We start from the raw sequence: 11,209 nt of genomic DNA, 5'->3' as shown, positions 1-11,209 counted from the left end.
AATTTTAACTTTTTGTTGGATTGTAATCTTCCTTTAACATCTGTATGAACAAACAGTTCGTGTGTAATATCTGGAAATGTCTGTAAAAGTTTTTGATTGAAAAGTTAATTTTGTTGTCTTTTACTACAAGTTTAATATACAATATGCATTCAAATGTTCATTTAATCACAAGGTATAATCTGGAAAACTCCTGTTAACTGTCTGCAAGGATTAATTTCTTACTCTGTGGAGCTGCTCATATGAGAGAAGTCGTATATTTAAATGTTCAGCTGCTCCACTCTTAAGAATATCAATCGTATCAGTCAAATCCAAGTTCTCAAAGCTGTCTTCCAGTAATTTTCCACAACCTCAGTAAAGCCAACAGAATCCTGCAGAATCATGTTCACAAAGAGGGCCATCTACTTGTATTCAAAAAATTATGACTTGCCCTGAGATAGAATATGGTTATTCATCTGCATCTAAGGTCAGAAAAGACCTTTGTGTGTAAGCAGTTTGGGATTTTCTTTGAAGTCTTTTGCCTTAGTAAATTAAAAAAAAAAAAAAAAAAAAAAAGAATCCTTACAAAGTGTGTTTATACTGTGTTTAATTAAGATGCTGCCACCCAGTTTACATGTTAGCAGGTTTCTAAGAAATGTGTTAGTGTATTAGAAAGACTTACAATAGAATGTAGTCATGGGTGTGGGCATTTGGATTTGTCAGCGCCCACCCGAAGAAGAGATATCAAAGATGAGCTTTGAGTGGTCCAAGTAAGAGGCTGTCCTTCCAGTTCATCACCTGAGATCTCCACAAAGGTCAGTAATTCCCAACAGGGGGACCTTATAAAATCCATCGTGTTGCTTATAGGAAGGAAGCTTGTGGAGAACAAGAAGGGGACATCAATTATTTCATGCAGCCTTACCAGTTTAAACTGAATTAAGTGCTGCTTGCTTCATTTTGTCATTTTTTTTATAACAGCTCGTATCTAATTTATATGAAAGAAATATATATAAATGTATTTTATGGTGAGAGCATATAAAGAAGCAAGTTCGTACCATCTAGAAAAATGAAAGAAAATAGAAAACAGTTCATTCTTTTAAAACCACAACAGTTTCTTTTCTAATCTCTGTTTGAGGCCATAGCTTCGCAGCTGGAAAAAAGCAATAATTGGACTGTGTTTCCCAGAAAGTCATAAGAAAGTGCTGAAAAAGTGACAGAGTTGGCAAATCTGCCATTGTCTTAGATTACTTTTACTGGAACAGTTTGAATTTCAGATGAGTCTGTTAAACAAGAAAAAATTCAGGTCAGTCCTTATGTATAATGCATTTACCATACCAGTAGAAGGAAAAGTATTTAAAACTTTTTATAGTTAAATGGATAATTAAAATACTACTACTATAGCAAACATTACCAAATACACTGGTAGCTTCTCTTGTTTATCCACCTTTGAGAAACAGTAAACAGCAGCACAAAATGTAAAGACAGGATAAATTAAAAGATGCCATTTATTATTTCTTGAATTGTACTGTAGCTTGTGGTTGCGGATCAACGGATGATGTTTGAACAGTACAGCTAACGCTTCTGAAATTTACATAGCTGTACAAGCTGGATAGGGACTAGACCTCATTTATTTTTAGTTTAACATCCATGTAATCTTTATGCTGATCCCCAGCAAAGATGGTAACAGCCTTGTATATTTTTCTACTTGATTGTCTCATCTCTCAGGTTGCTCTCAACTATTTTCTGGATATGGTGCAACTGACGTGGTATATCAGTTTTGGTAGACCAGGATGTTAGCAAGGTACAAGTTCTGAAATGCAGCATCTCTTGTAGAAAATAGCTGGAATATTGTTTCTATAGAAATGTGCTTTGGCTTTTGTGAGAAGCAGTTTCATAAATAACTAAGTTCTGAGCAATGGTAGGTGAGTTTTCCAGCTTAAAACTGGCCTCTTTAGCATTGCAGTTCCTAAGAAAATTGTGTAATATTCTGCTGACATTAAATCAGTGTTGGCTTTTGGGGTGATAAAATTATGTACTCTGAAAATTTTCATATGTGCTCTGCTTACAGCCTGTTATAAAGAGCACTGCAAGTATCCCAATTGTCAGGTCAGAGAAGCATACTTTGTAGTTCGCTTTGTTCATCTGAGAGATAGTTAACCTCCACTCTTCATGGCAAATGTAGGTAAGGAAAGAAACAATTCCTATAAATTGATTGAATTTGTATCGAGAGCCGAACAGACCAGATGAACTGTGAAGACTGAAAATGTAAGTCTATTTATCAAGGACTGATAAAATCCAGCGTCTCTTTGTTATTCTAAAATTGTTGTTAGTATTTGCATGTGATTGGAATTAGTTTCAGCAGCTTAGATCTAACTAGCTCCATCTGTCACTGAGGAAACAGGCCATTTTCAGAGGAAATATTAATCGGTCATTGTATGTTTTGTCTTTGACTTGACTTCTTCCTCTTTCAAATAAAGACATTTTGGGATGGTTTAAAGTATTGTGTACACTGCTCATCTACTGGGGGTTCTGTCTCAGAAGTACAAGAATTTCTCTCCCCTGTCACAGTACCTTTAAGCTGATGTAAAACAGCTGATTCCATATGATGAGAGAGAAGCAAAGGTCTCCTGTTGTCCGTTGTTCAGAGGGTGTCTCCGATGTCCTGGGCAGTGACTGGTTAGCCTTGTTAGCCTTTGTTGCTTTTGCTTTTCGTGATATGTAGTGAATGGAAACCATTAGCTCATTTCAGATGTAGAATGTTATAAATTTTTGTTTACTGCAGACCTAGATTTGAAACAAGGCACAGCAGGATGAAAGGCTCTATTACCCTGTACCAGTTCCTCAAGCCTTGCAGGCTCTTCCCGTACTGCTTTTTGTTGTTTTATTTTTTAGTTTAAGTTACCACATGTCCTGCAAAGGGAAAAATATTATTTACAGTTCAGTTTTTCCTCAGTATGATCGGTTATGTTTGGATGGGTTTTAGTCCTTTCTGTAAATTTGTTCTTCAGCAGTGCAGCAAGAGTTTTGTTTGCTTTGTGCAGTTTTTGTTTCCCCCTCTGCAGCAGCAAGAGTTAACGGAATGAGAAGAGATTCTGAGATGCGGTACAGGAATTACTTCTCTGTCGTTTGTGGTTTAAGAAAAGGGGGTGGTATTCATCTCTCAAAAGGGCTTTAATGAATACTGTTTGGTGCTTCTGAAAGCTAATGGTCAGAGAGCAACAGACGCAGCCTTGGAGCTTTTAGGGCAGACTGACAGGCATTTTTCCTGATGGAGGTGATTGTTTTACCTTCTCTCTTTACCTCGGGATTTTTCATCTCTCGTTGCCTTTTGTTTATATTCAAATGACGTGCCGTTAAAGAAGCGCTTTTGTGTGAACGCGGTCCTTTCCCCCCTCCTTCCCCTGTACAACCGCTGCTGCCACAGCCGGGCAGAGCATGTGTTCCTCTTGTCTTGGTTGGGTGCACAAATCTTCTTTTATGCGTGCTGCTTCTTACCCTGTTGCCTAGACGATCGCTGGCTTTCACTGAGGATGTCTGGTTCTCGTAAAGACTTTGACGTGAAGCAGATTTTAAAAATCAGATGGAGGTGGTTTGGTCATCAGGCGTCAGCCCCTAATTCTGCAGTCGAGAGCCACCAGGGAGACTTCTGGAGCAGAGGGCAAAATGTAACGACTGGTGGCACAAAGTTTTTAGATTCAAGTGACCTGGCTTTAACAGCAGTTGGTTACAGGAGGTCCAGCCAACAGGATTTCCAGAACTTGCCTCCTTGGCCAATGGCATCCACCTCAGAAATCCCCGCATTTGAATTCTCTGCAGAAGATTGTGGAGGTGCACGTTGGCTTGGCAGACAAGAGACAGATGATAGAGCAAGCGAAGAAGAAAATGAATCGGACAGCAGTTCGTGCAGGTTGTTACTTTACTGTTGTGGGAAATGTGTTTTTGTTTCATGTATACAGATAGCATGCATGTAAAAGCTAGCCTTTATCCTAGATTGAAATGCTTCAGAAACCTAGCAGTCACTGTGTATCAGCAACAGAAAATGTTTTATAACCAGGCTGTGGTGTATTTGCTATGACCTTTTTAAAAGGCAATGCTATTTACTCAGTGTTAGTAAATAAAGCTTGACCAAGTCATGCATTTGTGTTTTCAGTGTTATATCCAAAATGCTGACATGAACAAGGTAGTGACCACCATAAGATAATGTAACCGGATGCTTTTAAAATTATTTTGAAGTGATGCTAATTGTCTGAGTATGGTGAGAATCAGTCTACTGCCAGTTTGGAGGGATCTGGGGACATTTAAGCTTCTTTTGACTCTTATCTGTTGTTTCCATGTATTTCTATGGATAAGGGAGATGGCACTTTAAAAAAAAAAAAATAAATAAAAATAGACTGTAAGACAGAAACATCCTTTTTGCTTGTGCATATACAACTTGAAGAAAAAATAGTCTATTGTATGTTAGTCAGGTTATGCTGTAAGCGAATACCAAATGGCTGCTTTAAAATGATTGCAGTTGTCTGTGGGAGTGTCTTAAACTGTACCCAGTTTAAAAGAGGAAAAAAAAAAACAGTTTTCTGTATCTATAAAAATATTTCAGTGTTCTTTTCTCATGTATGTAGTTCATCTGAAGATGAAACTGTAAAAAAATTGTTCTTAAGTGAAAGGTGTTTTACAGTTGGTAGAAAACTAGACAAGTTAATATCTTTCTTGTTAAACATTATTTCTTTTATCTGTTAGTGGATTCTTCACTGAAAGTATTTTTTCTCTTTTGTGCTGTCTGTAGCACAATAATGGTTAGCTTGCCATTTCATGGGAAATTTAGCGTATTTACTTGCTGGATTTTTCGGATAATTTGCAATCATAAGGCTTTTTGAAAGTATGTTGGTTTAAAAGGGTACGCTGCTTCATAAAGCATATTAGGGGCAGATCATTGTAGTTAGAGCAGTTTTACTGTTTTGCATTCTCCAGGAGAAGAATTCATTTAGTGCAAGGGTAAAACAGTCTAGAATATAAATGCCAACTGTTTGTGGTTTATATAACCTTTAAAGACCGGTGGAAAGGAGGGGGAAGTAAAAATGCTTAGGAGTGTATTTGTTTTTGTCACTGACCTACAAAAGTACTGCTATCGTGAAAGGAAGTTCTGCATACTGATTCTTTGTAACACGCAGTCTTATCGTGCTGCAACAACCGGGTAGCTATAAATAACACACCTCTGAAGAGTTCTTATTTTAAGTGATATTCAGGTATGATTTTTTTTTAATAGCAACATCGCTAGGTAATATATATAATATAGATGTCGCATCACTGTATCACATGTCTGTGATGTAAATTTTTGGTACAGCATTACCCCAAATAAGATATTCTCACCGTAGCAAGGTAGTCAATATAGAAAAAAACATGCTGTTCAAATAGATTAATATCTAGCTTGAGATTATTGCAGATTTGTTTTTCATGATAGGAGGAGAATTTACACATGACAAAACTAATTTGTTACTTTGTAGAGCTGATGAGCTGCAGATACACGTTGAGGGAGTGGGAGAGATCAATATATTACTATTTTATTTTTTCTTTGCAGATGGACTAGTAGACTTTAATGTATGTAGGATTTGAACTTAGTAAATTTGAAGTATCTTTTAATTATTCATTTAGTCACAATAGCATCTGGAGTTGCCTGTAGTTCCTTTGTTGTTTTGCAATTCTTGCTGGTGTTTTAATTACACACTTTAAATATTTAAGGTAATTTTTCAGTTCATTGTTGGCATACAATTTAATAAGGTAATGGTAATACTTTAAGGTAATGGTGATTAATGGTAATATAAGGACTTGCTTATATCATTATCTATAGTTTTGTTTTTAAGAGTAGATTGTACTTAAACTGTACCTTGTATTTTACTAAGAATGTTTAACTTACATAAGTCCACCCAACGACTGGATTATCTTTCTAACATTAAGAACTTGAGAAAGTGGTTGTCTTTTTGTTATCAGAAATACAACTTCTTATCTACTGACCTCATTTTTGTAGTTTTCAGAGGGCTTTTTCCCATGTGAAAATCCTGTTTTCTCTATTAGAAACAAATTGTGTGTATGAAAAAATCCTTTTTAAAAAACAAACAACTTTGTGAAGAAGCTTTGGGAGTTAGCTTGCTTCTTTAGTCCTCTCCAACTTCTTGCGCAAGCCCTAAAAGTATGAAGTGACAGAACTGAAGTCGCTGGTTTGTGTATTTTTCTTCTTTGCCATGTCATATGGCACAGGTTGAAAAGCATTTTGATCAGGTCTCGGTCATTCTAAGAGCTTTGGATCATCATGGGATTTATTTCGAGAAGACAGTGTAGGATTCTTTTCTTACAAGTTACAGAGGTTGGTGGCATAAGGGATAAGCAAATCCCACGTTTGGTTCTGAATTTCTGACAAAGGCTGCCACAGCTGTTTGAGATGGAAACATCCAGTTCAAGGGATCGAAGCTGGTTGGCTATATATCACTCTCTTGTGTTGAGATCATCATTGTCTCGAATGCTAGTTTAATGAGTCAGGTATGCATTCTTTTACTTCACTGTTTTTCACGTCCCATATTTCCTCTGTTGTAGGTGTTTAACTTTCCTGAGGTGTTGATCATTCTTTCAGATTTGTAACTTCTTGAAGTTTTCCAGTGGGTGTACAGATCCTTGTATTGCAAATTAAAGCCTATGAACAGTAGCTCTGTTTTTCCTTAGTTTTTGTGGGTGCCTTGAAAGCAGTCCTCAGGCCTTGGAGGCACCGCAGATAACACTGATAATACCTCAAGTGCACCTACTATGCAATGTGTCATGTGGTTCATTTCACCATGGCATGCATTAAAATGTTGGAATTGTGTTACTGTAGATATATAAGCATGGAAACAGGTTCAGATACAAACACATTCACATTTGAGCACTAAATACAAGCACTATGTCAGAAATTGTCATTTGAGGTTTAACACTGAACAGTTCAGTAAGATGCCTGCGATCTCTAAGCAAGGTCTAGATGCAGAGGGTGATGCAGATACACCCAGACTAGTCTGCGTTTGGATTCTACGTAAACAGTGCTGGAGTTAGTACATTAGAAGTTCTGCCTCAAGCCTCTCCAACGCTAGAGTTCTCAGTTGCAGCTGAGATTCTTGTCTTAATAACTTTGAAGAAGAAAATATATATCGACATCTGAAATGGTGGAAACTGGCATAGTATTACTTTGGTAGGTTATGTTCTGGTCTCCATATGCAGTGTCACTTTAAAATCATTTTAAAGCAATCTAAAAGCAGTATCAAAGTTACAAAATTCAGTTTTATTTGAAGTTACAAAAGAAAAGTCTTAATATGTATCCTAATTTGTCTTAGAGATGCTCTCTGCATTTTCCAATGACTTAAGGAATTGACTAATATTAATATTTTTTCCTATTATTCTCTTTGAAATCTCATTATATTCACTTTGTTTTAACTATCTGTTCACTTTGAGATATCCATAGTGGCTTGTTGGTTTTCTGTTTACTTAAATGTAATGGTTTAAAAGGTAATATTGCACATTTTTCAGAAAAAGATTTTAAAATTCCTTTTTTATTTCTTTCTCTTATCTCTGTTCCAAAATGACAAATATGGAGGATCTAACCTAAAAGACATATTTTGAAAAATAATTCAGAACACAGACCATGAAATAACATGCTTGAAAAAAAAAGATTTTTGCAAACTTTATTACAGTCAAGTATCTTACTTAATTATTTTTATAGGTTATAACAAAGGTGTGTGATTGCTATGACATAGCTATTGTAATTCCTGCTTTGAAATGAATTTTGATACTTAAAACTAATTAAAAGATAGATGCAAATCCTTGTACTAGAAGCAGATTGCTTCTCCCCCATAAAAAAAAAAAAAAAAAAAAAAAAAAAAAAAAAAAAAAAAAAAAAAAAAAAAACAACCAAAACAACACAGCTCTCCTAGAAAGATTTACTAAATATGGGAGGAAAGAAGGCTGGTATGTGTTCTAATTTTTGTTTTATTTTGCTTTTGCATTGAAAACTCTGTTGTGGCTTTGTTTAAGCTATGAGCATGAAACCTCAAACAATAGCAGAAGGGGAGATGCGAATTTAGCTCTTTGGTTGTCACAATCTATGTTGTTACTTTTGAAACCAACAAAGTTAATTGCTTCACTGCTCTGTAATGAGCTGTTTTAATGGGCAAAGCACCTCATTCCAAATATCCTACTGCAATAAATAAAATCCTTTTAAAAAGAATGTTTTTCTAGCGTAGCTTCTGCATAGTTTTGATTCTAAGATATATCCATACATAAATATTAAACAGAGAAGTCAAAGAAAGCTCGCATCTTTGGTACATCAATTTTTATGTCTGTTACTAGGATAATTAAATGTGTAGCTCTTAGGAAAGAGGTTGCCTTTAGAGTAACTTACATTTTTATGATAATTAGAATTAAATAATTAATAAAATTATTAATTGGCCAGTGCTAGATAGGATCTTCTTGACACAAAGAAAAGAGACCAAAAAAGTATAATTGAAGGCTGCCAAAAGAAAACCTTACAGACTAACATTCTAAGATACTCATAACAAAAATATTTCTACTGAATTTGGTAAAAATGCTATCTTAAAGGAATACATAGAAAGGGTTTTTTGGTGTGTGTAGCTATTTTATGTGCTGGCAGCCTCAGTCTTTCCTATAATTATCCTGTTAGTAAGTGTGAGGTGTGCACACTTACTAGCCTTCTTACCTACCTTACCTACTTACCCTCTAGCCTTCAGGAAGGAAAGTTTGGGCTATACTTAGAAATAGATCTGAATGAATCATATTCAAAGGGAGCAGAACTACCTGTGATGCTCGGAGGTGCAGGATCACATGGCTGGATGCTTGCCCCGATTATGCAGATCACAAATCAGCATTCAATATGGAGTTTCCTTGCTGGGAGGAAACCACATCCGCCAAGAATCCTGAGTGATTTTGGTACTGCTCCTGGGATGAGGAAAGCAGGTTCTTCCTTTCCTCTGTTCTTGCCTTGCTTGTGCATTCTCCCATTCTGTCGTTGCTGAGGCTGAACTGAATAGGGAAACAAATTTGTAAGAGTGTTTGAGGAAAGGGTTAGGAAGGATTTAAATTTTTCATAGTCAGTCACTGTGTAATAGGCATAAATAGACCTTGAAGCTATAGCTTCCCTTTTGCGTAAGCACTTCAGCTATCTCTTTCATGTTCTCTTTATGGATCACTGAAGCTTAATGTTTCTTTCCCTTTCCTTTTTATTTCCCTGAGGAAAATGGTTTTTAAGGTACTGGCTACAAGAGAGGAATGGTTATGTTGTTGAATTTGTTCAAGTAGGGAGACTGAACTGAGTGTGACTGAACTTTGTCGTGTCCTAATTGCTTTGTTTTGGGTCTGTGGAAAACAGGCTCTACTGCCAGTTTCTTTTCCATGCTGAATGAATGTGGTGACTGCTGGTGAGTGTTGCACAGAGTGCATGTGTGTGTTCTGAGGACTGGTGGTGGCTCTGGTCAGGGTTTCCTCCAGGCAAGTGTTGCCTGATGAAAATTTTTCCTTCTCCATCCTAGTTCGTTGCCTCTCTGGGTGTATCTGCACAACTCTTTGTGAGGTTGTAATGTAGATCAGATCCCCGATACTATGCAAAATTTAGTTTTCTTTTGGATAACTGTTAATGGTGTAAGCTGAGGAATCTGGTTCAAAATGAAGTTCAACAAAAAAAAAGCTGCTTTCTCTGTGTACATGCTCCTTCACCTGTGAGAATGCTACCCAGTTCTGACAACATAATGGTTTTTATGGTTACATGGTGAGTCAGATAAGGGAACTGATGTGGCACAGAGTAGTTTCTTCCAACCCTCATCGGTTTTTCAGATATGAGTTCCTTGATTCTGTTTCCCACGTGGCCACAAAGAACACTTGTTCCAGCGTGTCAGAGGTCCAGCAGTGGAGCAGAACGAGTGACTCACAAGAGATGAGAAGAACTTGTTACAGCTTAAATAGATGCCTAGCCACTACTTGAGAGCACACTTAAGATATTTAAGTCCTTAGAGGGAAGTAGGTGGGCAGGTGTCTCATTTCTGATCCATTGCTAGATTTGGGTTTCAATTTAAGTGTCAGAATACTTGGCCTACTTAGCCATGTGAGTACATGCCCAGGCGTGGGCACAGACACACAGGAAAAAGCTTTAGGAACATTTTTCTCCTGAAAATTTAGATGAGCAGGATGAGATCGTGTCAATCCACACGTTTCCAAATACTACAGTAGATCTAGAGTATTCTTTTAAGTTAACTGCATAGTGAAAAGTGAGAGAATTGTAATCAAGAAAAAGTGTGCTTCCCTCCGTATCTTTAATTATGATCCAGCTCCTTTATATCCTAGGTCTGTGCATTCTTTTTACCTTACTGTTTTCTCGACAACAGCTATGTGTATTTAAAGGACAGTTGTTCTCTCCATCCATTCTTGCTTTTCCCCCATACGGGCTTCTAATCTGTTAGATCTCATTTCAAATACTTAAGGCTTTATGAAGTAAGATGATGGTGGTATAGTGGTGTGTTTCTTGATTTATATTTTTCCCTTGCATCCATAAAGCTTTTGTAGTTCCTTATATGCCAAGTTTTGTTGTAGCCATCTTCAGCTAAGTGTGTATTGGAATGGCAAAAAGTGTGATTCCTTATTGCATTCTTGCATCCCTTTTTCACTTTGTGGGGTCTTGTTGGATGCCTGTTTTCCACAATGTCTACAATGCTATAGATATGATTATTGGACTGATGTCTGTGTATCCCTTAGTTGAAGAGTACAATGAATCATAGTTTCTGTTTATGCAAGAGCTTAAATAATGTTTGGAGGAAGAAAGAATGAAAATAAACAAATTAAATTGGAAGGGAATATGCGATTTTCATTTTGTCATCTGTTTAGAGATTGTTGTAATTTAATATTATGTGAACTAAGTTTTCTGTTACTGTCTTCAGCAGAACCTCCAACAGCAGTCATACCATATCATCTTGTCAAACTATGGAGCCCTGTACATCAGATGAATTTTTTCAGGCTCTCAATCATGCTGAACAAAGTTTTAAAAAGATGGAGAATTATCTTAGACACAAACAGCTATGTGATGTGGTGTTAGTTGCTGGTGATCGTAGGATTCCAGCTCACAGGTAAGCTTATAGTGAAGTAACTTTATATTAACTTATGAATGTGTCTTCAAAGTTTGTGTTGTTTAGAACATTCTAAACAATTTGGAATACTT

At 36.6% G+C, this 11,209-nt stretch overlaps 1 protein-coding gene across 3 annotated transcripts in view; it reads left to right on the top strand.

Annotated features, from left to right (window-relative positions):
* Positions 1–3,506: 3,506 nt before the first annotated feature.
* The window catches only part of KLHL5 (kelch like family member 5), a gene marked incomplete at both ends in the record, with an annotated part of 32,948 nt that continues 25,245 nt past the window's right edge, over positions 3,507–11,209 (top strand). The window contains 2 exons of one of the 3 annotated variants that reach the window (XM_079534623.1): positions 3,507–3,883; positions 10,935–11,117. In XM_079534623.1, the coding sequence (XP_079390749.1) occupies positions 3,507–3,883; positions 10,935–11,117 (560 nt within the window). Of the gene's footprint in view, positions 3,884–10,931; positions 11,118–11,209 lie in introns of all 3 variants that reach the window. The other 2 variants (XM_079534622.1, XM_079534624.1) reach the window with 2 other exon arrangements.

This window comes from Tetrao urogallus (genome assembly GCF_951394365.1).
Source record: "Tetrao urogallus genome assembly, chromosome: 4".
In the NCBI taxonomy this organism is placed as follows: Eukaryota; Metazoa; Chordata; class Aves; order Galliformes; family Phasianidae; genus Tetrao; species Tetrao urogallus.
The sequence above is the reverse complement of the archived record's forward strand: the minus strand, read 5'-3'. Positions and strand labels throughout refer to the sequence as shown.